General features: G+C 34.8%; 1 protein-coding gene across 2 annotated transcripts in view; it reads left to right on the plus strand.

Annotated features, from left to right (window-relative positions):
* Positions 1-25,202, plus strand: part of TRIM36 (tripartite motif containing 36) — a 58,084-nt gene extending 32,882 nt beyond the window's left edge. For both annotated transcript variants that reach the window (XM_027869158.1, XM_027869159.1), the window contains exons 5-10: positions 2,139-2,234; positions 9,066-9,319; positions 9,650-9,774; positions 15,888-16,181; positions 20,721-21,018; positions 22,779-25,202. In XM_027869158.1, coding sequence (XP_027724959.1) covers positions 2,139-2,234; positions 9,066-9,319; positions 9,650-9,774; positions 15,888-16,181; positions 20,721-21,018; positions 22,779-23,133 — 1,422 coding nt within the window. In that variant the 3' untranslated portion in view covers positions 23,134-25,202. The remainder of the gene's footprint in view (positions 1-2,138; positions 2,235-9,065; positions 9,320-9,649; positions 9,775-15,887; positions 16,182-20,720; positions 21,019-22,778) is intronic.
* The last annotated feature ends 2,563 nt before the right edge of the window (positions 25,203-27,765 follow it).

A 27,765-nucleotide genomic window follows, 5' to 3' on the forward strand; every position in this document is an offset into this window, starting at 1 on the left:
GAGTTCCTGAGGCAGAGGCTGCCTCCTAGACCCAGCTGCCCTGAGGCTTGTTGTTCTTTATTCAGTGGAGTCTTCCCGGAGGTTTTTGCACTTTAGTATGGACAAACTTATGCCCCTGGAGGTCCAATCTTTCCTTAGGTCCTCTTAAGTTATCTTAGGAGGACAGCTGCTTTACCCTGATTTTAGTTTGTTTTTGCCACTTTAGCCTGGGTATTTTCTGATGTACTCCACCATCTTCAGACACTGCATACTCTTTCTGGGTTTTTATGACATTACTTTCTCTTCCTGTCACTTTTAGCTTCCTTTAGTGGCTTGTCATCCATTGGCCACCTGATTGTGGTGTTTTCCAGCACCATCCAATAGGTGAGATCATTAGCTGTCATAGGTTATCCCTATGGAACTGACTTCTTGGTATAACCAGGCCATTTCTCTCCTGAGCTTCAGTCCCATGTCACTAGTTGCCGTTTCAAACTGTATGTCCCATAGATATTTCAAAATCAGTATGTCTATAACACAACTCATTATCACTTACCTGAAATTTATCCCTCTTCCTTAATTTTCCTGTTTCTGTCAAGGACAACACTCTCCTAGGTTTACAAACTTGGTGTTCTCAAATCCTTATTTTCACTTACTCCACATATCCATTCCATTGCCAAATCTTGCCCAGTTTACCTCTGTAACATCTCTTGTATTCATTCTCTTCTCATTCATCACAAAACCACCACCTCAGAATGCCCTTGGACTATAACAATAGGCTCCTCATTGATCTCCCTGCCTCAAATCTCTCCCCACTCTAGTCCATCCTTTACGTAGCTGCCAAAGTGATTGTCTGTGGGAAGAGTGAGCTATATAAGGTATACTGGTAGTGAGGCAATGTGTAGGGAACAAGGACCAAGGCAGTTCACAGCTCCAGCGTGCTAGGGTCCCAATTTCCTTTACATTTTCTTGATGTGTCCTCATTTTTCATAGCTAGATTCTTCTGTCAGGGCTCATTGTGTCTTGAATCCATAGGTAGCTATCTTCATTTCTTCCAGAGACACTCTCCTCCATGGTGCCTCTGCTGACTTTCTGTCTTTAGAGACTGTATCCTTTTCTTTTTGACCATCAGGGATGTTACTTGTCCTAAATTCTTCACACTTCACAAAAGGGTAACAAAATTAGAACCTTTCTTTGCACATTCTTTAAAACATTAGCACCTTGTTATTTTTGTTTCCTGTCCCTTTTGTTCCAACTGCGACAGGAGGTGAAATCAGTTGCTTAATGGGTGAGGACTGCGGCCTTGAGGCCACATGTGGCCTTCTAGGTCCTTGGGTATAGTCTTTTGACTGAGTTGAGTACAAGTTTTACAGAACAAATCCTTTTATTAAGGGGATTTGTTCTGTAAAGTTTGGATTCAGTCAAAGGGCTGCCTTTGAGGACCTCGAGGGCCACTTGTGGCCTTTAGGCTGCAGGTTCCCCACCCCTGGCTTATGAATATCCTGATCAGCTCCTTCCCCTGTATATATATATATATATATATAGTGTGTGTGTGTGTGTGTGTGTGTGTGTGTGTGTGTCTCCACGAGCTAGATTGCAAGTTCCTTGAAATCAGGAGCTGTTTTTGATTTTATTTTTTTAACCCCAGAGCCTAGAACAGTGCCTGGCATTGTGGTGCTTAGTAAATGCTTGTTTATTGATTGGTTAATAATTCAACTTTAAAAATGTATCATAGGCTGAGGTTAACTCTGGGATGCCAGCAAACCTGGTTTTATAGAAAAGAAATATGTTTTTTTTTTTTTTCCTTCACTTAAAAGTCTTAGAAGGTAGAGCTAAGGAATTAATAATTGATTCTTAGTAAACTGAGACCTCTAATAAAATGCACAGTGCCTGGCACATAGTAGGTGCTTAATAAATATTTATTGAATTGAATTGATTTGAACATTTATTTTTTACTACGTTTGTTTTTTTAAACATCTATGACCCTGTGTATTCAGGGCAGTGATAGATTTTAATAGGTGAGTAGTTGATTTTTATTAGCCATGTAATACAGACTTCTAGGGGAAGGTAAATAGATTATCACCTGTTTTCTTTTATCTCTAAGACCTTTTAATTATACTTTTAAAATTTTGTTAATTTGCAGGGTATTTATATTTTAACAGGAAAAGCTTTCAAAGGACATTGATTACCTTATTGGCAAGGAGAGCCAAGTTAAAAGCCAGATATCAGAATTGAACTTGCTAATGAAAGAAACAGAGGTAAGTTTTAAACTACTTTTGGCATCTTATTTGGGAAATGGATTTTGATTGTACCCCTTTCGTAAAAAAACTCCACCACAGATGGCATTTTGAAATATAATAGAAGTGATCAGTACAGTTTATTTACAAAACTATAAATGTTGTTTTTGCATCTATTGTACACTCTACTTCCTTTTAAAAATGTGATTTCTCCTTTGAGATGTGAAAACTCTATACTGATCTCTGCCTGTTAAGAATAGGCTGGATATAGGGGTAGGGTTTTTTTTAATAGAATAGAATCTTATCTCATAGGATAGAGTAACAGGTAGTTGTATGGGGTGATGATTGACATGATACCATAATGAATACTGTACTTACCCTACCTATCTCAGTTCATACTTGTCATGAATTATTTAAAAAAAAAACTTTTAAGTATAATTTTAATTTTCATGTATTTATCTGATTTCCCAAACTAGATTTATAAATCCATGAGGGCACATATTGTATTATAATTTTTGTATGCACCAAACACCTAGTATTGTGGTCTGAGAGGTTCAGACACCCCCTCAAAGACCGGAGTATAGGACAGGATTGTCTGGAATGAATTCACAGACTCAAGCATTTTTTAAGTTAAGGTGGCAAAGATTTATTTTTATGCTATATAGTGGGTAAGGATTCTCAAGGAACTGCCATGGTGGGCAGAGCTTCTTAGGGAATTCTGCAACCTAACAGGAATGATGCTAAAGCTTATGTAGGAAAAGCAGTGGATTATGTGTCAAGTATGCTAATTAGGTGATAACATACAACCTTGGTCACAGGCATCATTCACTACTGGAAATGGGGGGAGGGCAGAACAGTGGGCAAGAGGGGGTTCCTAAAGGGTATATTTTTGATCTGTTATGTCTGTAACAAAATAGTTTCAGGAATTGATGTCTATAACTTGACCTCTGGATCATACATGATAATAGGAAGTCAGTACATGATAGTTTTATTGATACAAGATAGTACAAGGGAAATTCTATAGAAGCCAGCTTGTTCTTGTAACAGGGAGAGATAGTTTGCCTCACTGGGTCCTCTCATGGATTATTAATAGCCAGAGATAGGGTCCTTGGGCTGGAGGGAAACTGCCAGGGATAGTGTTTCTGAGGCCAGGGAGGAATTGGGGTCCAAGCACAGACACTCACGCACCCCATCACTAGCATATTGCTTTTTAAGCGCCATGTATATATTCCCTTGTTTCACGTTTAAACCCTTTCAAGTATTTCCACCTCCACATTGGACATTTTAGACTGGATATACTGCAGTCATGTCAGGTCCAATATGTCCCAAACTGAACTAATTATATTTCCCTTAAATCTACCCCTTTTCTAGACTTTCTTGTTTCTGGCCCAAAAGTACCTCCCTTTTTCTAGATTTGTAAGTTAGGAGTTAAATTTGACTCCTTACTCCTCCTCCCCACCATATGTTTAATCTGTTGACACATTTTCCCCATTTCTAAACTCTTGCATCATTCTCTTCTTCTCTCTACTCACATGACCACTATACTTTAATTCACGTCTTCAGTACCTTTTGCTTGGACTATCGCAATAGTTTCATAATTGGTCTCCTTGCAGTTTATCTTTCCTCTCCACAATCTATTCTTCACATACCTGCCAAAGTGATTTTCCTGAAATGTAGATCTGATTATGTCACTCCTCTATTCAGTATGTGCCTTTGGATTTTAAAGCCCTTCACAACCTGTTGCTAACCTATCTTTCCAACTTTAATTATACATTATATATTATTTTTTAGAACTCCATGGTTCAGTAAAATTGTTCTACTTGCCATTCCCCCTCATTATACTTCATCTTCTATGTCTACAACTTTGCATTAACTGATCTCCATGCCCTTCTCACTTCTGCCTTTTAGAATCCTTTATTTCTTTTAAAACTATGTTCATGCATCACCTTCTACATGAAGTCTTTCCTAATTCCACCAGCTGCTCATACCCTTTCTCTGCCACAAACCTCTTTTTACAGTGTATTTATCTTGTGTGTTTTGTAAGTGCTTATTTATGTACAAGTTATCTCCTTAAATAGAATGTAAGATGCCTGGGAGAAAAGATTATTATCATTTTTGTCTTAGTATTTTTAGGCTCTTTGCCTGGAAGATAGCTGTCAGTCCATGAGCATGTATTAAGTATCTGCTATATGCCATGCACAGTAATAATCAATGTGTGTACCAAAAGACAAAAGACAGTACCTGCCTTCGAGGAGCTCACAATCTAATGGGGAAAAAAACTAGCAAATATATACAAACAAGCTACATATAGGATAAATAGGAAATATTTAACAAAAAGAAGGCACTAGAGTTAAGAGAGATTGAGAAAGACTTCCTGTAGGAAGTGAAAATTTAGCTGGGACTTGAAGGAAGGCAGGAAAGTCAAAAGGCAGAGATGAGGAGGGAGAGCACTCCAGGCATGGGTGACAGCTACAGAAAAATGCCTGGAGCCAAGAGTTGGAAGTGTCTTGTTCAAGGAATCGTTAAGGAGGCCAGTGTCACTGGATTGAAGAGTATGTTGAGGGAGGAGGGAGGGTAAAATATAAGAAGACTGGAAAGGGGTGGGGCACTCTAGGCTGTGAAAGGCTTTGAGTGCCAAGCAGAGAATTTTGTATTTGAAACTACAGTTGACAGGAAGCCATTGGAGTTTCTTGAGTTAGGAGGGTGACATGGTTGGACTTGTGCTTTAGGTAAATATTTTGGCAGCTAAATGGAGGATGGACGGAAGTGGGGAGAGACTTGTGACAGGCAGATCCCCCAGCAGACTAGTGCAATAGTCCAGTTGTGAGGAGATAGGAACCTGTGTCAGAGTGTGGCAGTGTGCGAGGAGAGAAGGCAGTATATTCGAGAGGTATTCCATGAGAAACAACAAGACTTGGCAAATGATTGGATATTGGGAGGGGTGATGGGAGAGAGTGAAGATTTCAGAATGACACTTAGGTTGAGAGCCTGGGTGATGGAGGATGGTGTTGGTGGCCATAGTAATAGGAAAATTATGAAGAGGAGAATGCTTATGTGTGGGAATAATGAGTTCAGTTTTAGACATGATGAGTTTAGGATGTCTGTGGGACATCCAGTTCAAGATGTCCAATAGGCAGCTGGAGATGCAAGACTGGAGGCCAGCAGAGAAGTTAGGGCTGGATAAGTACATTTGGGAATCATCAGCATAGAGGTGGTAATTGAGTTTGTAGGAGCTGGTAAGGTCCTCAAGTGAAGTAGTACAGAGAGAGAAAAGAAGAGGACCCAGTACAGAGCCCTGTGGGATATCTGTAGTTAGTGGGCAGTTAGTGGGATAAAGATCCAGCAAAGGAGATAGAGAAGGAGGAGTCAACATGTAGGAGGAGAACCATGCAGCAGTAGAGTCCCAAAAACCTAGAGAGAAGTATCAAAGAGAAGAAGGTAATCCATAGTGTCAAAGAGAGGTTAAAAAAAAAAAAAGAATAAAGATGGGGAAAAGAACATTTGATTTGGCAATTAAGAGATCACTTTGGAGACAGCAATTTCAGTTGAATGGTATGGTTAGAAACCAGATTGTAAAGAATTAAGAGAAGAGCAAAGGGAAAGAAATAGTGGCACCAATGTAGACAGCCTTTTCAAGGAGTTCAGTCACAAAAGGCAGAGGAGATATGGGATGATAGCTGTTGGAGAAAAATGATCAAATGAGAATTTTTTGAAGATGGAGGAGACATGGGCCTCCAGTAGTTAGCAGCCCATCTACTGAGAAGTAGATAGGAAGAGATTGAAGATAAGTGAGAGAGTGAGGATGATAGAGGTGACAATCTGTTGGAGTAGAAGGGATAGAATGAGATCATTTGTGCAGGTAGAGGGGTTTGCCCTGGCAAAGAGAAGGGCCAATTGTTCATGTGAGACAGAGATGAAAGAGGTGATAGTGGCAAAACGTATCTGAATGATGAAATGAGGGGGTGGGGAGAAGAGGGAGTTTTTGGCAAATGCTTCAGTTTTTTCAGTAAGATATAAGGCAAGGTTTTCAGTTGAGAGGGTGGGAGCATGGGTGGACCTGGGAGGTTTGAGGAAGGATGTAAAGGTTTGTAAGAACAGCTATGATTGGGATAGTGAGTTAATTAGGGAGATGTGAAAGGATTGCCAAGTAATGGTGAGGGCCCAGTTGAGTTTATATACATAAATTTGCAGTGGATCCAATTAGAATGGTTGTGTGATTTTCTCCTTCAATCAGCAGCACATGTAGGAGCACAGACAGCAGATGATAGGAATTATCCAAATATGAGACTTGGTAGGGCATAATTGGCGATATGATAAAGAGGCAAGGGACTTGATAGAAGAGGATAGTATAAATTTGAAGTGGTTCATCAAAGGGCCAAGATGGGGAAAGCAGGAGAATGAGATAGTGAAGACAGAGGTGATGATGGCCTGGGAGAGAACTGAGGAGTCAAAGGGATTGGATGAAAACCAGGATTTGGTATTGGAAGGCAGAGAGGCCAATAGATGACACATTAAATGCTTAATAATTGATTGTATATATCAAATATTCAATAAGCATTTCATTAAATGATCTTTTATCATAAAACTTTTTTGTTTTTGTTTTTGGTTACAGTGGGTTAGTTCTACTTGCATGCTGTGTTCTACTTTAGAGAAATTCATCAACCAAGAGATTGAAATCCAGAGAATTTGTTTTGATTCTCTACAAATTATTTAACCTCTCTGTACCTTTGACTTAACTGCTTTTGTAGGTTATATTAGTAAGGATTGTTTCCCATTTTATATAAGAAAAAAAATTATTTTCTAACCCTGATTAGTAATTATAAAAGAGTCCCACCAGGGCTCTGTCCTAGGCCTTCTCCCTCTATGCTTCTTCACTTGGTCATCTCATTAGCTTCCATGGTTTAAATGATCATATCTATATTGATTTGCAAATTGATTTATCCAACCTTAACCTTTCTTCTAACTTCCAGTCTCACATCTCCAGCTGCCAATTAGAAATCTCAAACTGGATGTCCTGTAGACATCTTAAACTCAACATGTCCAAAAATGAACTCATTTCCTTTCCCCCTAAAGCCTCTCCCCTTCCAAATTTCCTTATTACTGTTTAGGGCACCACTATCCTAGTCCTCCTGCTTGGTATCATCTTACTAGCTGTGAGACCTTGGGTGAGTCATTTTATTATAGTTAATTTTGGCAGCTGCTAAGATTTATTGATCTGGGAATGGCTGAACAAATTGTGGTATATGATTGTGATGGGATGCTATTGTGCTATAAGAAATGACAAGCAGGATACTTTCGGAAAAACCTGGCCTTATATGAACTGATGCAAAGTGAAGTGAACAGAACCAGGAGACTGTACACAGTAATAGCAATATTGTGGGATGATCAAATGTGAATGACTTAGCTATCCTCAGTAATACAATGATGCAAGACAATTCCAAAGAACTTAAGATGAAAAATGCTGTCCACCTCTAGAGAAAGAACTGATAGAGTATGAATGCAGATTGAAGCATAATTTTTTTATATTATTTTTCTTGGTTTTGTTTTGTTTTTTAGTTTGTGTTTTCTTTCACAACATGACTAATATGGAAATGTATTTTATATGATTGCACATGTATAACCTATATCAAATTGCTTGCCTTCTCATTAAGGGGGGAGAACGTGGAGAGTGGGAGAGAATTTGGAGCTCAAAATGAATGTTAAAATTATTATTTTTTTTTTTTTTGGTGAGGCAATTGGGGTTCAGTGACCTGCCCAGGGTCACACAGCTAGTATGTGTCAAGTGTCTGAGGCCAGATTTGAACTCAGGTCCTTCTGACTCCAAGGCTGGAGCTCTATCCGCTGCGCCACCTAGCTGCCCCCCCCTTTTTAAAAAAATTTATTTTTATTTATTTATTTTAGGCAGTTAGGGTTAAGTGACTTGCCCAGGGTCACACAGCTAGTAAGTGTTAAGTGTTTAGTCTGAGGCCAGATTTGAACTCAGGTCCTTCTGACCCCAAGGCTGGAGCTCTATCCACTGCACCACCTAGCTGCCCCCCTTTTTTTTTATTTTTATTTTTTTTTAGGCAGTTGGGGTTAAGTGACCTGCCCAGGGTCACACAGCTAGTAAGTGTCAAGTGTTTGGTCTGAGGCTGGATTTGAACTCAGGTCCTCCTGACTTCAGGGCCGGTGCTCTATCTACTGCACTGCCTAGCTGCCCCCTGGTAAAATTATTTTTACATGTAATTGGAAAAAAGTAAAATATTTGGGAAAAAAGACTAATTGATCTGCTCATCAATAGGTTGTTGACTTTGCATAGGTCCTCTCCCTCTCCTCCCCCACCCCAACCTCCTGTCCCCCCATTAAGGGAAGTATCAGGTCAAGGGTCTAAATCAAAAAGTTAATTGTGGTGTTAAAGAAAAGTTTGCAGTGTGAATTTGGATTAAAGGAATGTTCATGACACACTGTTCAAAGCAAAATATAATTTTCTCATCATATACATCATTTATAAAGAATGTATTGTCTTGTTAGATTTTGATTATGGAAAATTCAGAGATGGCAATAGAGAATTCAAAATTATATATAGTAAAAACTAAGCAGCAGTGTCACCTTTGCTTTCTTGTTGACTTTACATATCCTACTTCTGTATGATGCCGAAATACTAGTTATTTTAAAAATCATAAAGTGTATTATATTGCTTTTTTCTCTGCCAAAGAAACTTCTTAGTTTGATCTCCTCTCCCTCTGTAATGTTAATTCTTTTGAAAATAGTATCATCTGAATTAACTAGTACTTTTTTTGACATTGTAGACCAACTGTAATTTAATTCTTTAGGATCTTTGCAGTGTTTTAATAAAGTTTTGCTTTCAAACAGTGCAACGGAGAGAGGGCTAAAGAAGAAGCAACTTCACATTTTGACAAACTCTTTGAAGTTCTGGAGGAGAAGAAATCTTCTATTATCAAAGCAATTGATGTTTCAAAGAAATTAAGATTAGACAAGTTACAGACGCAAATGGAAGAGTATCAGGGACTTTTGGAAAATAATGGGCTTGTAGGATATGCTCAAGAAGTGCTTAAAGAGACAGATCAGTCTTGCTTTGTTCAAACGGCAAAACAACTGCACCTCAGGTATCATTTTTACATTTAACTTTAAAAGCTTTTGATGAAGGTTTCAAAGTAAGTGTTTCCTTCAACATTAGCATTGACATATTTTATCATGTTGAAGGAGCAAGTCATTTAATTTCCATCAGTCTTAATTTCTTGATCTATAAGATAGGTGTGATACTTTGCCTTTCTCTTTCATAGTTATGTTTATATTTTTGAAATGTTGTACACTTAATTTTAATTGTTCAGAGGTTGAAAAGGGGCCTTTCTTATCAAAGATCCTAAGCAAACTTCAAAAAATATACTTAGTTTTAAAACATTTTGATATTAAATTATTTCTGAACATTTCTGTAGAATCCAAAAAGCTACTGAGTCTTTAAAGACCTTCAGGCCAGCAGCTCAGACATCTTTTGAAGACTATGTTGTTGATGCATCTAAACAAGAAGAGCTTCTTGGAGAATTAGCTTTTTTCTCTAATGGTAAGTTTTTTTTTATATTTTAATGTATTTTTATTTGTTTTGTTAAACATTTCTCAATTATATTTTGCTGGCAGTACTGGGGAGTGTTGCTACATGGTTTTCCTACATATGTGCTTCACTACCATTCAAGCTTACTTTTCCTGCTCCCATCCCAAGAACTCTGTGTGTGTGTATTTGGAGAAGAACATACCTCAGATATTTTGGGAAAATGTTATGTAACTATTGTTTTTGCTATACCATTTGAGTAAATGTCTTTTTTAAAGAGCTAGTAGAGTCTACTACTGATTGTTAATGGGAAGCACACCTTTGTGGGCATGTAAGCTCCAGTGTTAGGAGTAAGCCACCTACAGGATTCTTGAATTTGGTTTTACAGCTTGTATTTCTCAGTTTTTTTTTTTAACGTTGAAGTTGTTTTCTGTAGTATCTAGCTTAGTGTATAGTCATAGGCAGTTTTAGCACTGCCATTTCTGTTCAGTTCAAAATCTTTTTCATTGGATTTGCTCTGGTTGAATATCCTTCCCAGCCCTTGTTAGAAGTAGTTTACTTCAAAAATCTGGGCTGGAATTCTGTGATAGCCAAAGTATAATCCAAAGCTGCTTACCTAAAGCCTTTTGACTGAAAAAAATAAAAATAAAACGCCACTGTCACAGAGTTGAAATATTAATCAAAAGTTATGAAGTTAAGTGACATGGGGGGGATGAACATACTATCCAAAGTCTTAGGTATATATACATATACATATATGTGTGTGTGTGTGTGTATAAATATGTATGTATGTGTATTTATATGTATGTATATAATAGGTATATTAAAATTAATTAGGTTACAGGCCTAAATTGACTAAAATTCATGTAACCCATCACACCCCAACCCTACATCTTGACAGATACTGTTAATGAAACTTAGTTGCCATTTAAATATATTGTAGTGTTTATTGTTAATAAGACATATGATTCCATTCTTATATTCCAGCAGTTACTTTTTATATGTTAATGAGAAATACTTATTTTCTAGATAAAAGACTTAGTTCATATGCTTTCTAGCTAAAGAGTTATGGGTTAATTCCCATAGAATTTTGTCTAAGACATATATAGACATTTTAAAAACTAATTATTGCTAAGAAAAATATTTTCAGTAGTACATGAGAAAAAAATCACAATTTATTTTATATAATATGTAAGCCTTTTACTAGTTTCCTAAACTACTAAGTAGTTTTTCCTTCCTTTTTCCCCTAGATAAGTCTTTAGTAAAATAATATCTTTTGTATAGTAATGTTTACCATATTAAAGGATCCTTGCATTTGCTATATGTAAAACTAATATCTCTGGTATTGTATTGTATAGACTATTTGACTTCTAGTTCAGAGTTGAGAAGTACATTTAACTGTCATTCTATTGTTCTTCCTCCACCTTTTTCATTAGTAGGCACTATTTATAATTGAGCTGTATGGCAAAAGTTCCTTGTGTACAGAGGCCTGGGACCTCTAGGACACAAACAGGAAGTCTAACTGTCTGTCTAGCCATATCATGCTTGTCTTACAATCCTCGTCCCTATGTAATTACTTAATGCTTTGAAAAAGTATGAGCCACCTCCTGTGTAGCTTCTGATATCATGGAAAGCTATCTTTTATATTCTTTTTTTTTTTAAGCTTTAGAGAAGTAGAAATGGTTGAGGAGCAAGAGAAGGAATAGCGTAGGGGGAGAGAGAGATCAGAAGGGAAAAAGACAAGAAAAGATTATAAAGAAGCTCGTTTTCTGTTTATTTTTTTGTTACTTGCATCTTTCTTCCCATTTCCAGTCATTGTAGGCATTAATTTTAGAACAGCTTTAGCAAGTAGTATTTTGCTAAAACTATGTATAAGATAGCATAAAGAGACGGAGGATCTTAAATCAAGAACACATCTTTAAAGGTCATTAATCCCTTTATTTTACTGAAGAAACTGAGACTAAGAGGTAGAATGATTTGCTTTCTGGATCTTAGCTAATTATGGGCAGAGTCCAGATAGTAATTCAGAACTTTGCACTCACAGTCTCATTAACTTTGCTCTTTACATTATTCATGTGGCCTCATCATTATCTCATACTTTGCCCCAGAACCAATACTGTTTACTTTTTAATTATTCTGCATTTAAACACCAAAAGGGAAAAATGCAGCATTTTTTTTTTTTTTTTTTTTTTAGACAGGGTTAAGTGACTTGCCCAGGGTCATACAGCTAGAGTCAAGTATTTGGTCTGAGGCCGAATTTGCACTCAGGTCTCCTGACTTCAGGACCGGTGCTGTATCCACTGCAGCACCTAGCTGCCCCCAAAAATGTAGTATTTTAATATAAGTAGTGGAACCTAAAAAGGTGATTGTATATGAATCTGTGGAAACTCTTACATATGACCTTTTTTTTTTTTAAACAAATTCAGCCAGTTACTTTCAAAACTCCTCATTGTTATACTTTTGAACTTTTCACTTGCTCTTCTGTACATTTCCTTTAAATGCCTTAATGGCTTTCTTGGGGGGGGTGATTATTACAAACCCCACCTTCTGAAATTTCCTACTCCCACTTAGAAAAATGAGAAACCCTTATAACAAATAAGCATAATTACATAAAATTAATCCATAATTGGTTGTGTTTGCTTCTTGAATCCATCACCTTTGTCAGCAGGTAAATAACCTGCTTTATTATTGTTGGTCCCCTGGAGATGTGAGTGTTCTTTCAATTGTTCAGCATTCTTAAGTCTTTAAAAATTTTTTTTAACAATGTTGTTATTGTATTATTTGTTTGCCTGGTTCTGTTCACTTTATTCTCTATTGGTTCTTACAAGTTTTCCTAGGTTTTCTGAAACTCTACCTTTCGTTATTTCTTATAGCACAATAATATTCTAATATATCCATATGTCATAGTTTGTTTATCCATTCCCCAATTGATGGCAATTTCTTTTAAGTTCTTTGCTATGACAGAAAGATTTCCTATAAATATTTTTGTACATACAAGATTTTTTCCTCTCCTGATCTTTTTTGAGGCATAAGTGATATTGCTGAGGCAGAGCGGTATGCATAGATTAGACATGTTGGGAACAGTGTCAAATTGCTTTACAGGATGGCTGGACCAATTTATAACTGCATCAGTAAGTACACAAATGCCTGTTTTTCCTCTGTCCCTCCAACATTTGCCATTTTTTCTTTTGTTATTTCTATATTTTTGCCAATCTCATAAGTGTGAGGTAAGACCTCAGAGTGATGTAATTTAAATTTATCTTATTACTTATTTAGAGCATCTTTTCATATATGTGTTGATCACATGGATTTTTCTTCCTTTGAAAACTCCCTGTTAATATCCTTTGACCTGTTAATATCTATTGGGGAATGGCTGTTATATATTTGAGTGAATTCTCTGCATGTATCTTAAATATCAGATATTTATCAGAGAAATTTACTGCAAAGATATTTTCTCAGTTAACTTTTTTCCCTTCTAATTTTCCCTTCACTTCAAAAATTTTTCAGTTTTATGTAAAGAAAAATTGTTCATTTTATCTTCTGTGAACTTTTATCTCTTGTTTGGTCATAAATTCTTTATAATTACTAAAGATATTTTCTTTATTGCTCTTTTAATTTTTGAATGTATCCAGTTGGAGATTATATTGGTTTATGGTCTAAGACATTGGTTTGTACTTCATTTCATTCAGGTTGCTTTCCAAATTTCTAAGAAGTTTTTGCTGAATAGTGAGTCCTAGTAACTGGGTTCTTTGGCTTTATTGAAAACTGTGCTACTGTATTAATTTGCTTTCTAGCAAATTAGTTTTGTAGCTCATCTGTTCTATTGACGAACTTATTTTTTAACCAGTATGAATGTAGTATAGTCTGATATATATGGCACTACTAGTAAGTCCCCTTTCCTTTGCAAAACTTTTTTCCTTTGAAATATTTGAAGATGTTTAGTTCTTCTAGATGATTCCCCCCCCCCCCAGCTCTTTGTCTTTTGGTAGTTTGATTGGTATGGCCCTGAATAAATGAATTAATTTAGGCAGCATTTTCATTTTTGTCATATTGGCATGTCCAAATCATAAGGAATTTATTATATCCAACTTTTCTGAAATTTTATTTGGGTCCCTCACTGCTTTCTTGTTTATCTTTTTATTACATTTGTCTAGGTGGTATATTAAGATGTTTTATCTTTATCATTGTTAATTTGTTCACTTTTCCTTTAAGTAGTTATATGCTATGCCATTTGGTGCTTATATATTGTATTATATTAATTTATTGTCTGAGATGCCTTTAAGCATTATATAGTTAACCTTTTTATCTCTTTTACTCAAGTATTTTTACTGTTGGTCTTGTGTAAGATCATGATTGGTATACTTACTTTTTTGGAAACATAGATTTAGTTCTAGTCTCTCAATGTTTGTATGACTCTTTCTGTTTAAAGTGTGTGTCTTTTAAACAGCATATTGTTGGATTCTGCTTTCTAATTTGTTCTACTTTCCTCCTCCCTTTTATGGATGAATTCATCCCATTCATGTTCATGGTTATGATTGTTAATAGCGTGTTTCCTTCTATTCTATTCTCTCATTTATACCTCTCTTTAATTGCCCCTACCACCTCAGTAGTAATCTATAATTAATACACACTGCTTCTCTTTCACTGCCTGTTTTCTGTTTCCATTCCCCATTCCCCAATCACAGGTTCTTACTTTTTCTTTCTTTCCTTTTAATCCCCACTTTATACTCCACTCTCCACATTTGGAGGGTTGTGTGTGTTCAGCTCTCCCTTATCCAGTTCAGATAAAAGTGAATTTTTCATGTGATTCCTGCTTCTCCTGCCCCTCCTCCATAGTCTTCTCTTTCACTGTGATTATTTGAGATAAAGTTTTACACCCATTTCTCCCCTAGGATAGTCTTTTTTTCCTTCCTTTTTCTCCTTTTAAGATAATGAATATATTAAAAAAAAACTCAGATTTACTTTATATTTCTGATCCTTAAAGATATTAGGGGTACTAAGGGGAAACTTGTTTCGCTTGTTAGTAATTCAACATTATATCGTCCTTTAAACGTTTCTATGTTTCTCTTGACACTTCTGTTTGCATTTCAGAGTTTCTATTCAGCTCTGGTCCCTCCATTAGGAATGCTTGGAAGTCCTCTATTTCATTAAAGGGATATTTTCCCCTGTAGTATTATACTCTGTTTTGATTGATTGATTGATTGCACTTAATGTTGTATCAGGATTTTTCTTTCCAAGAATTAAACAAATTCAAGATATCAAGCCAAAAAAAGAAAACTCTATAAATATAACATCAATATTTCCTCCTCTCTTGAAAGTAAATGTTGATTTTTATATTTCCTGATTAAATGATTTTTTAAGAAATTAAATTTATTGAAACATTTTATTTGGCCAAAAACAGACTTCTCTTCATTATTCATATACAACTCCACCTACAAAATAAATGCTCCCAGTTTATCAGTTATTAATTGAAAAGAGGGATACATCCTTTACCTTTGGTAGCAAAATATTAACAGATTATCCTTTTTTTTCTAAAAGCGAGTCACTTTTCATGCTTATTTGTATGTCTTTCTCAAAAGCCCAAATTAAAATTTTTTTCTAAGTATGTTTATCCTAAGTTGAAACGCTTTTAATTTTTATTTAAGAAGAAAATGAATGGAAATTATGCAATTGTTGTTAAAACTTTTATTTTGAATTTATTCAATATGTTCTGGTGATTTTATTTTCATTTTTTAAAAGTCAAATCCCCAAGGTTTGGTCTTTGAATTGATTAAAATATATTTAAAGAAACAACACACAAATTAAAAATTATCTCTAACCAAGAAAAAATAGAGTAGATGGTATTCAGAGATTATTATATGTATATCATTATAAGTATGATATATGGTCTTTTTTACTTCAGTCTCTCATTTCCCAGATATTTCTTTCATTTCTTTGTTTTTTGTTCTTTTAATTGTAATAATAAATATACATATTTGTTTTCTCTAATGTCAAAAACTCAAACAGTTTTTAATGGCAATGCAGGAAACCATGGAGAAGCATGATAGTATGTATAGTTGCTTTTGAAGAAAAAAAAAAACTTGGGCCCAAAATGTATGTATTTAATATTCCTTTCTGTTTCATTCTAGGTGTAGATATACCAGAGATCAACGAAGAACAAAGCAAAATATATAATAAAGCCTTGATATGCTGGCATCATCCCGAAAAGAAGAATAAAGCTGATAGTTATATTCTTGAATATCGAAAGATTAGTAGAGAAGAAGAAATGTTAACATGGAATGAGATAGAGGTCCATAGCACCAACAAAGTAATTTCTGATCTTGAAAGTAACAGTAGCTATGCCTTCAGAGTGAGAGGATATAAAGGTTCTGTCTGTAGTCCTTGCAGCAGAGAAGTTACTTTCCATACTCCTCCAGCACCAGGTATTATGAAGTTTCAATCAAAAGAAACACAGAATTAAAAAGGGTCTTGATAAATAATCTAATTACAAATTCTCCCACTAGTTAAGACTTACCTGAAACGATTCTAGTGTGATGATATCTATCTTTTTTTGGGCAGCATACTGATTTAGAATTGACAAAAATTACCTGAGAACTAAATGTATCAACATTTTTGTTTGAGGACTACATCTGAAATTGAGGAATGAAACTAGATGTTTGAAGATAGCTTATTCACTTAGATCAGAAAGACATAAATCCTTTCTTAAATGAGTTTTATGTTCTTAAAAGTACCCTGTTTCTATGATTTATTGGTAAGCCTAAAGAAAATTTATTGGACTTGGTTATCAGAACTACCATTTGTATATCCAAATGGTATTTCTCCCTTCCTCTTTTGTCTCGTGTCTTGAAGTAAAACTTGTGTCTGATACTGGTTTGCATGGCCTTTATAGATATTTATTTAGCTAAGTAATTAAAATTATTTTGGTTTTCTTGGAGATTAAAAAGGTATAGTTATAGAAAAGGAGTGAGCATTTATTAAGTACTTACTGTATGTCAGGTACTGAGCTTAGTGCCTTACAAGTATCATTTCATTTAATCTTCACAACAACCTATATTCTAAGACTAAATTTAGGCAGACAGATTAAATGACTTGCCCAGGGTCACAAAGCAAAAAGTGTCTGAAGGCAAATTTGAAGTCTGGTCTTCCTGACTCTAGGCCGAGCCCTCTAAGAAGAGATGTAAAGAGTTTGGGACAGATTTGCAAATCTGAAATGCACTTTACCCTCCTACCATTTTAACTTTTGTTCAGTTAATTAATGAAAATTGCTTTGTCCAAATAGTCTAGTTGACCTAATCATTTACCAAGCCTTTCTTAATCAATCAGAAATGATCTCTTTCTTCTGAGGTTGAATGCCACCTAACTACTTTGTAATGTTGTTTTGGAGGTACATAGTCATATCTCCTTTACTAGACTGGAAACTTGTTGATAACAGGGACTTGTCTTTTGTGTGTCAGTGTTTCTCAGAGTAGCACCTGGTACAGTGAATGCTTTACTCATGAATACTCAATAAGTGATTGTTGAATGAAAGAAATAAACATTTTAAAATCCATCTTTCTGTTTTGACCTCGCTGGTTTGAAGGGGAGAATATAAAAGTAGAAGTTGGTCATAGATGGATGGGGAGGGAACATTTGGGGAATGGGTATAGAAAGAACACAGAGAGAAAAAGGAATCTTATAGTAAGAAAGGAAGGCTCTTACTACTTGGCAGTATAATATAGAGAATGTTAGATTTGGAGTCAGAACAGTTAGGCCATTCCTTATTCTATCACTTGACCTTGGGCAAATTTGGGCAAATCTCAGTTTCCCCATCTATCAAATGAGGTTAGACTAGATAGCTAAGGTCCCTTCCTCAGCTATAAACTAGGATTGTGAAAGTTGGTCAGTTCTACCATATTTTAATCTGTTAATATTGGTAAGGAAAAATTTGTAATTCTTAATTTAAAGTTTTCAAAATCACAATTATGAAATTTCTTAAGATTTCTTTTTTAAACATGTAGATGAGGGATAAACAAAGTACTCTAAAATAATTCAAATTGAACTATCAGTTCTTCAGGTCTGGGCTTAAATTAATTGGTAGATTCACTTATTTATTGTCATATAAGGTAGAAAACTATCTTCTTCTATGCTTTGTGAATTTATATTAACTCCTTTTTTTCCCCTCTCCCCGCTTCAAACCTGGGTTTCTTAGAATTGACATCTAAGTGTCACTAAATAGGTCAGATACCTTCATTTCAGTGTCTTTAAAAAAAAACCTTTATTGTGCCACTTATATTTTGTCTCATTTTGTTTTTTTTAATTTAAATTTTATTTTTATTTTCAGTTTCACATTCTTTCTTCTTTTACCCCTCCCCCACCCATTGAGAAAGCAAGAAATATGATAATCACTATACATATGCAATCATGTAAAACATTTCCCAAATTAGCCATGTTCTGAAAAAAAAAAGCAAGAAAAAAATGCTTCAATCTCTACTCTGAGTCCATCAGTTCTCTATCTAGAGGTGGATAGCGTTTTATATCATGAGTACTTTGAAGTTGTGGTGGATCATCGTATTGATTATAGTTACGAAATCTTTCACAGTTGCTTTCCCTTACCATATTGCTATTACTATATAGATTGTTCTGGTTTTGCTTACTTTACTTTGCATCAGTTCATATAGATCTTTTCAGATTTTTCTGAAACCATCTGCTTTGTCAGTTCTTTGGGCATAGTAGTATTCCATCTATGTTAGTCAAGTACCACAGTTTGTTTAACTGTTCCCCAGTTGATGGACATCCCCTCAGATTCCGATTCCTTATGACAACAGAAAGCTGCTATAAATATTTTTGTATGTATGGGTTCTTTCCTTTTCCTTTCATCTACCTAATAGCAGTATTGCTGGGTCAAAGAGTATGCACAATTTTATAGCCCTCTGGGAATAATTCTAAATTGTTCTCCAGAATGGTCGTTAGACTAATTCACAGCTCCACTATTAGTGCATCGATGTTACCCATTTTCCACACATCTCCTCCAGTATCTGTCATTTCTGATAGGTGTGAGGTAGTACTTCAAAGTTGTTTTAATTTGCTTTCTCTAATTATTAGTAATTTAGAGCATTTTTTCATGTGATTAGCATTACTTTGGTTTCTTCATCTGAAAATTGTATTTTTATTCATTCCCATTCATCAGTTGGGAATGACTCATATTTTAAAAATAAATTTAGCTTAGTTCTCTATATATTTGAGAAATGAGATGTTTATCAGAGAAACTTGCAAATCCCCCCCCTACACTTTCCTACTTTACTTATTTTAGCTTCATTGGTTTTGTTTGTGCAAAAACTTTTTAATTTTACGTAGTTGAAATTACCCATTTTAATTCTTGTGAACCTATCTCATTTGGTCATGAACTCCTTCCCTGTCCATGAATCTGACAGGCAATTTTTTTCCATGCTCCCCTGATTTTCTTATATTACACTTTATGTATAAATCATGTGCCCATTTTGACCTTATCTTGGTGTATATCATGTGAGATTTTGGTCTATGCATAGTTTCGGCCAGACTACTCTCCAGTTTTCCCTGAAATTTTTGTCAAATAATGAATTCTTGTTGTGATAGCTGGAATCTTTGGGTTTATCAAGCACTAGATTATTGTGCTTACTTGTTTCTGTATGTTGTGTACCTGATCTATTCCATTCATCAAACCGGTCTATTTCTTGTTTTGATGATTACTGCTTTGTAGTGTAGTGTGAGATCTGGTACTGCAAGGCCTTCTTCCTTTACATTTCTTTTTTCATCGATTCTCTTGATAGTTGACCTTTTGTTCCTCCAGATGAATTTTGCTATTATTTTTTCTACCTTTATAAAATAATTCTTTGATTGCTATAGTACTGAATAAGTAAATTTGAGTAGTATTGGCCTTTTTGTTATATTAGCTTGAATTACCCACAAACAATTACTATTTCTCCAATCATTTAGATATACCTTTAATTGTATAAATAGTGTTTTGTAGTTGTGTTTATGTAATTCCAGTGTGTGTCTTGGTAAGTGGATTCCCATGAGAGTATTTTATACTTTCTGTGGTTATTTTAAATGGAATTTCTCCAGCTTCCTGCTGGGTATTGATGATTTGTGTGGGTTTATTTTAATAACTTTGCTAAAGTTGTTAATTGTTTCAGCTAGTTTTTTAGTTGACTATGGGGGGGGGGTCTCCAAATATACCATCATATCAATCTGCCAAAAATGATAGCTTTGTTTCTTTGTCACCTGTGCTTATTCCTTAATTTTTTGTCTTACTTTTTTCAAGTGCCTTAATCTAGTTTTTAGATTTGCTTAGGTCTCAATTTCTACTCAGCACTCAGTCCTCCCCATAAACATCATAATAGATAGTTGAAATAGTTTTGGCTTACACATTTGTGAAATTTTTCCTTTGTGTTTTGAGGTACTTTGATCAAGGGATATATGATCAATACAATGTAGTCTTGGGGATATGAAGAAAACATTTGTAGCTCCTTAAATCTTTACAATCCGAATTACATATTTTAAAAGGGAAGTCTGTTGCAGCGTTGTATTGTTCTAACTCCCCCATTATGAATTAGATATTGAGCATAGTGGTCATCTTGTTTTGAAGGTAGTTAGAGAGTTGTGAAATTAGCTAATAAGATTTTGGTTCCACTCAAAGCCAGCTCTTCTGTTTTTTTAGATGACTAGGGAAGCATATAGGTTTATTTTTTTTGTGGCATTTTGTCTTTTAAAAATACATTTTAAAAAATTTTCAGTTGTCATCACAAGTGGTTTTAGGTATCAACCTTCATATAGTTTTGTGCTGTAGGTGTACAAAGAAGTTGAAATTTAATTTAATTTTATACTTTATTAGATAGATATGGATTTTTAACAGTAAAATCTATTTAGAATTTTACTCCAATTGATATATTACAATTTTGAAATGTTAATAAGCTTCAAGCTAATTTTAGTTGTTTATTTTTAAGTTTTTAGTTTTCTCTTTGATGAAAAATGTGGATATAACAATGAACATCTGTTGCTGAATCTAAAAAGAGACCGTGTGGATAGTAGAGCTGGATTTTCTCTTCTGCTTGCTGCTGAACGTATCCAAGTGGGTTGTTACACAAGCTTAGATTATATTTTCGGAGACACTGGAATCACCAAAGGAAAACACTTTTGGGCCTTACGTGTGGAACCATATTCATACATGGTTAAAGTGGGAGTTGCTTCCAATGATAAACTACAAGAATGGCTCCATAATCCTCGTGATATAAGTAGCCCGAGGTAGATTCTTCTTTACTCTCTTAGAATGTGGTCACTTTGGGCCAGTTTAAGGTTTATTTTGCACTTCATGGTAGGTCTAAAAAGATTCAGTATCTTCATTTATAGAGCTTTTATGTGTTACTGTTGTATTGTTACTAAATATGTTTCTTATTGGATGAGATACCACTGAATTATTGTACTCTAGTTGCCTTACCTCAGGGCTGCTAGGTGGTACAGTGGATAAAGTTCCAAGCTTGGAGTCAGGAAGACTCATCTTCTGGAGTTCAAATCTGGCCTTAAACATGTTATTAGCTGTATGACCCTGAGCAAGTTACTTAACCCTGTTTGCCTCTGTTTTCCTCATCTGTAAAGTGACTTGAAGGAAATGGCAAACCATTTCAATATATTTGCCAAGAAAACTCCAAATGGGGTCGTGACAAAAAACGACTGAAAAATGGCCAACCAATGGCCTTACAAGTAATTATGGTAACATGTGCTTTTCTGTGGTGAATACAAATTTTTTTTAAACTTCCCTTTAATATGATTTTATATAATAGTGCTGAAATGGACATATGATCAAAGCTAGGATTTTCTTTCTATTCTTAAATCTGCTAAATCTCCTTAGGAGGGTGACCAGTATCATTTACTCATTTGTAATTGTAGTTACATTGTATGAGGATCGGTGGAAATAGCTTAGACATATAGCCCTTGTGCACCTTGTAGTCCCAACCTCCAAACAAGGGAATTCTGTTCTGGCCCTGGGAATCCAAAAAAAAGTTGCTGATTTTTCTGAATTAAAAAATCCATGCCCAAGAGTTTACCTTAGCCTATTAATTTAAATTTTTGTTCGGTCATTTTAGTCATATTCTACTCTTTGTGACCCCATTTGGGGTTTTCTTGGCAAAGATATTGAAGTGGTTTGCCATTTCCTTCTCCAGATCATTTTGTAGCTGAGGAAACTGAAGCTGTTTCCTTCTCTAGCTCATTTTACAGATGAGGAACAGGGTTAAATGACCAGGGTCACACAGCTAGTAAGTGTCTGAGGCTGATTTTGAAGTCATGAAGATGAGTCTTTCTGATTCCAAGCCCAGTGCTCTATCCACTGTGCCACCTAACTGCTCCTATTAAATTAAATAGAATCCTATTATCTACTCTTCTCAAAATAAATAAAGAGTGGCAAAGATTTTCATGCTTTTCAATGAGGAATGGTGATATCTTTCCTTTAATCCCATAATTCTTAAAAGGTAAAGTATGTATTTCTTGATAAAATAGATGAGAAATTATTATAGGAAAAAAGTGAAACATGAATGTAGTGCTAATGGAGATTTGTTTAGAACATAAAAGAACAGAGGTGGAAATGGAGACAATGATAGAAAATAGGTGATTTTGATGGTTGTTGTAATGCTTTTGTTTCAAATGATTTTCTTGATAGGTGTCTTAAGTGTGGCTTACTGGGGAGAAGGCTAAACTTGAGGGACCTGGGTTCAAATCCCAGCTATTAAGGCAAGTAAGGAGTCATTAGGAAGAAAGTGCTTTGTAAACATTAAAGTACTATACAAACGTAAGCTATTATTAACTTGCTTGCCTATTACCTTTTACATTAATTATTGTTTGTTCGTTGCCTATTTAAAAAGTTTAAATGTTTAGCTATACTTCAGTAGAGAGGTTTGTTTAGACCAGAGTGTGATATTTGAATGTGTATGTGAAAATACAGTAGGTCTCATGATACAGATAAAATTGTTTGTTATAATTTGTGCATTACAGTTATTTTCTCATTTTAGATATGAGCAAGATAGCGGTCATGACAGTGGAAGTGAAGATACCTGCTTTGACTCAGCACAACCCTTTACATTAGTTACTGTAGGCATGAAGAAATTTTTTGTTCCCAAGTCACCTACTTCTTCCAGTGAACCTGAAAACAGAGTTCTTCCCATGCCAACATGTATAGGAATTTTCCTCGACTATGATAAAGGCAAAGTTGGGTTCTATGATGCAGATCACATGAAATGCCTTTATGAGCGCCAAGTGGACTGCTCAGGTGCAATGTATCCTGCATTTGCATTAATGGGAAGTGGAGGAATTCAGCTTGAAGAGCCCATCGCGGCAAAGTATCTGGAATACCAAAATGACATGTAGTACAGAGATCTACTGATGCTGCTTAGGATGAGAAATGTGAGCATAAGGATGCCTTAGCATTAACTCATTATAATTACATAATCTCCTAAATGCTTTTGCCATGCTTGTTTTGTGTGTATGTGTGTTTTCCTTAAAACACAGAAAAAACCAAAATAGTTTTTTCTCCCATCTTAATTATTCTGCATTTCTTTGTGATGGAGTTAAGGGCATTTTTTCCTCAAGTTACTACTGAACTAGTTGGTTAGCAACTGAATTTTCTTTGATGAGTGTCTTTGTGAGTTGGAAATATGTAATTTGTCAACTAGCAATTTCATCTAAATTTTTTATTCAAGAGAGATCCCATTTTATGGAATACTTTTGTTTGTTCTTCCTATTTTAAATCATGTCTGTGTCCTAAGAAAGATTATTTTAAAAAATAATTTATGGAGAGAAATGAGTGTTAAACAGTATCTCATATTTGTTTTTAATAGGAAAATAAAATTTACAGACATAATGGACAAGGAGAATAAAAATGATGGTAACATACACAAATAGGAAAGAATGAATTTTAAAATGTTTTCTAAGCTATTAATAATATAGGATGATAGTGCTTGTTGTATGTTCTTACTATAGCTGATTTTTTTTGAAAACCAAATCCTCTATATTACATATAAAATAATAATATTTTAAAGGCTTTTCCTCCCTGGAAACAGAAGTATTGTTTCCTAAACACTCTCACATATGGAATTGTAATAAACTTGGTTTCTTACTGATGTTAAAATTAATTCAAAGGTGGATGTTTTTCAGTCTCTGTAATCCTTTAAAGTAATTTAAAATAGCTCTAATTTATGTTCTCTTTTAGGCAAACATTGTAGTCTTGGGAGAAGAGGTTGAATTTGTCTTCAGTAAATAGTTTTAGCATATCTTAATTCCAAGTGCACTGATTTAAATGAGATATTTGTTCTTTTTCCCTTATGATATTTTGAGTATTTAATTTCATTTAGTATGGCTATTACATTTCAGTTTTTACTGGTTTATGTGTTTGAAAGATTCATGCACAAGTGTATTTTATAAGTTTATCTTTTAAAGCATTAAAAATATTCTAAAACATGTAATAATAGCTAATGATTTAATTGTTTGGCATTATCTGTGTGTTGTTACTTGGTGTGGATAATAAATCTTTTGCAAAGTAAGCAAGTAGAAGCAAATGTTTGAAATTGCAACTGAAATGTAGCATATTTACTATATTTATGTACTTTTATTAATAGTTGAAGGAAATTAATTGTAGGTAAGTTTAAACCACAAAACAATTGTATGCCCGAACTTGATGTTCAATTTTAAAGGATGTGTCTACATTATTATATAAGGATGATACAGATATGGCATTGGACCTTCAGTTTCATTGATATAGGAAGCCCCCAGATAAGAAAGCCTCCTCAACCATATAAGTGGGTACCCTCCCTACAACTTACTGTTTTAAGAGAGTTAGAAGTCTAGAGCACTGAGAAGTTAAGTGACTTGCTCAGAGTCACACAGCCAAAAAAAGTCAGTTAGGAATTGAACCCAGTTCTTCCTAGCTTCAAAGACTGTCTCTTTATCTACTATGCCATGCTGGCTTATCATCTTTATTATATGGTTTCTATAAATAATTGTGGCTTCTTTATTAAGATTAGGTAATTATGGATGTCTAAATTCTTGTCCCTTTATTGAGATGGATGACATTACAATACTTTTTTGGCTCATTTAATAGAATAGTTCCTCAAGCTTATTACTCTTTCCGGTTTTAAACCGAAAAACCAGGTTAAAGTGTTTTTACAAATACAGTTTATTGTTCAATTATAGTACACTGTGGCCTGCAAGAAATTCAGTATTTGGGAGCATTTGCTTACTTTCATCTGATAACAGCACTTTAAAACTTAGGCTAAGGTAAAAAATGTATGGTGGTGTGTGGATTGTTGTACAATAAAATTATTAAAGTATCGTGTTGTTGATTACAAATTGAATCACTCAAACCTTTGTATGAGTATAAATCATGTAGATATTCTTAAACTTAGAGATTTTGACCAAAGTAGGAAAGTTTTATTTGAAAGTGTACAGCTGTAAATAACTGTTCATTTGATTTTTAGAAAAAAAAAATAAAAATGAGAAGTAACAAAGTTTGTTTATTTACAAATTTAAATTCTAAGAATTTTTAAAAATTACTTTGAAAGTTTCATATTGTACTGAAATAACTATTCATTGAACATCTGTCCTTCAAATACATTAAATTAATTATGAGAGGATATTCCACACGTGTGTGGTTCGGTACAAATCTGTCATTGCATCTTAAAAGAATGATATCTGGGATAGGTTCTAGAGCAAGGCAGGAAGCATTTATTAAGCTCTTAGTATGTGCCAGGCCCTTAGAGCAGAAATTCTTAATCTTTTTGAGTATTATTTTGGTAGTTTAGTGAGGTCTCTAGACCCCTTCTCAGAATGTTTTTAAATAATTGAAGGAAATGCTAAATTTCAAGAGGTAAGTGAAAATAAAGATGTAATGTTTTTTTCAGTCCAAGTTTATGACCTCAGAAATCTATTTAAGATGTCAGTGGATTCCAGGCTAAGAAACCCTGTTCTAAAGGCTTATCTCTGTACTTATCTTTGATATAGCTACTTCTAATGTTATAGGAAATTGGAACACTTGTATATGGCTTCTTTATTTTCTTTGAAGACCTCCGCATGAGACCAAACATTGCTATCTAGTTTGTACAAAGAAGCAGGAGAAATGGTAGAAAGAGCACTGGACATTAGAATTCCTAAGTTCTAATTTACTAGTGATCTTGGGCAAGGTACTAACTTCTTTGGACTGTTATCTGATGTATAAAAATAAGGAGTGTGGATGAGATTATGTCTTAAAAGTCACTTCCATTTCTAAAATTCTATGATTTTCAAAATCCCTCTGCATTCTTCCCCCTACTCTATCAAACCTTTCCTGTTAGCTTTTCCCCTTTCAGGGTAACAGACCAATCTAAGCAAGTTATCTCTCAGTAAGCATGCTGTCTGTGGATCACATCCTAATTGAGGAGCACAGGAAGATTAATATTATTGTTTAAAGGCCAGGCTTTAGGTTATATATAGGAAAAAAAATGAAGATGATCATAAAAAAAAACAAACTAGAAGAAACTTTAGAGGTCATCCAGTCCAACCATACCTGAACCAGAATTCCATCATGAGCAAATAGTCTTATTTATGACATGATATCATGGAAGACCCCCAGTGATGGGCAACTCACTGATTCCCAAGGTGCAATTCATTCCATTTTTATTCCTAGGTGTTAGTTTTTCTTTATGTTGAGTTGAAGGATGCCTTCCTCCATCCTTTAGTCCTATTTCAACTTCTTTGGTAAAACAAAACATATCAAATCTTTCTTCGATATGACAGCACTTCAGACATTTAAAGCGGCAAATAGTCTTGTTTCCCCAAGTTTCCTGTAGGCAAAATATGTAAGTTTCTTCAGGTGATGCTCTTATGGCATGACTTTGAGTCTACTCACCATTATAGATGCACTTGGGATTGTTTACTAAATTTTTTTTTACTAAATTGTGTACTAAAATGGGGCACCTAGAACTTTTTATCCAGAGTTTGGGTTTGCCCAGGGTAGAGTATAATGGGGATTGTAGCTTCTTGTTGTTCCGTAGTTTCAGTTGTATCTGACTCTCTGTGACCCAATTTGGGTTTTCTTGGCAAAGATACTGAAATGGTTTGTCATTTCCTTCTCCAGCTCATTTTGCAGATAAAGAAACTTAGGCAAACAGGGTTAAGTAATGACTTTCCCAGGATCACACAGCTGTTAAGTGTCTGAGGTTGGATTTAAACTCAGTTCTTCATGATTCTATGCCTGGTGCTCTATCCACTGTATCACCTAGCTGCCCCTCTATGTTTTTTATATGTTATAACTTCTATATTCTATATATTGGTTTTTGGTTACTGCAACCTTCAGTCATGTAAGCTTTTCTAGTTACCAAGTCACATTTGATTCGTTGAGCTTTCATTTCATTAAAATCTTTCTCACAGAAACTGTCATCTAGCTGTCTTTCTTCATTATGTACTTAGGCAGATTTTTTCTTTAATCCAAATGCTACATTTGTCCTTTTAAATTTCATCTAATTCTATTTGACCCTTCATTCTAATATTTTGAGATATTATTGGACCTTTATAATTATGCCAATGTCTACATATGTTATCTGCCAATTTGAAAAGCATACCATCTCTGTTTGCATCCATATCCCCAATAGAAGCCTTATATTAGAGAGCTCCCCCAAATTTAATACCAATTGGTACCAAAGAATCTTAATTTTTTGAGTCTAATTCTTCTGAAAACATCTAGTCAAAACAGCACACATTGATGTCTCCTGCACAGACTGTCAGAGGCCTTGTTGAAATCCAGTATATTCTGTCAATAGTATTTTAGTTACCAGTCTAGAGACCTTTTCTAAAAGAAATGAAGTTAGTCCAGCATGATTTTTATTTGATGAACCTCAATGCTGACTCAAAATTGCCATTTTCTTTTATTTCACTTTTTAAAAATAGGTTTTGTTAATAATGCCTTTTGGTTTTACATCACAGTCATTTCTGGATATCTCCCTAGCATCCTTGCAATTGTAACAAATCTTC

This window comes from Vombatus ursinus, unplaced genomic scaffold (genome assembly GCF_900497805.2).
Source record: "Vombatus ursinus unplaced genomic scaffold, bare-nosed wombat genome assembly UNPS02014792.1, whole genome shotgun sequence".
In the NCBI taxonomy this organism is placed as follows: domain Eukaryota; kingdom Metazoa; phylum Chordata; class Mammalia; order Diprotodontia; family Vombatidae; genus Vombatus; species Vombatus ursinus.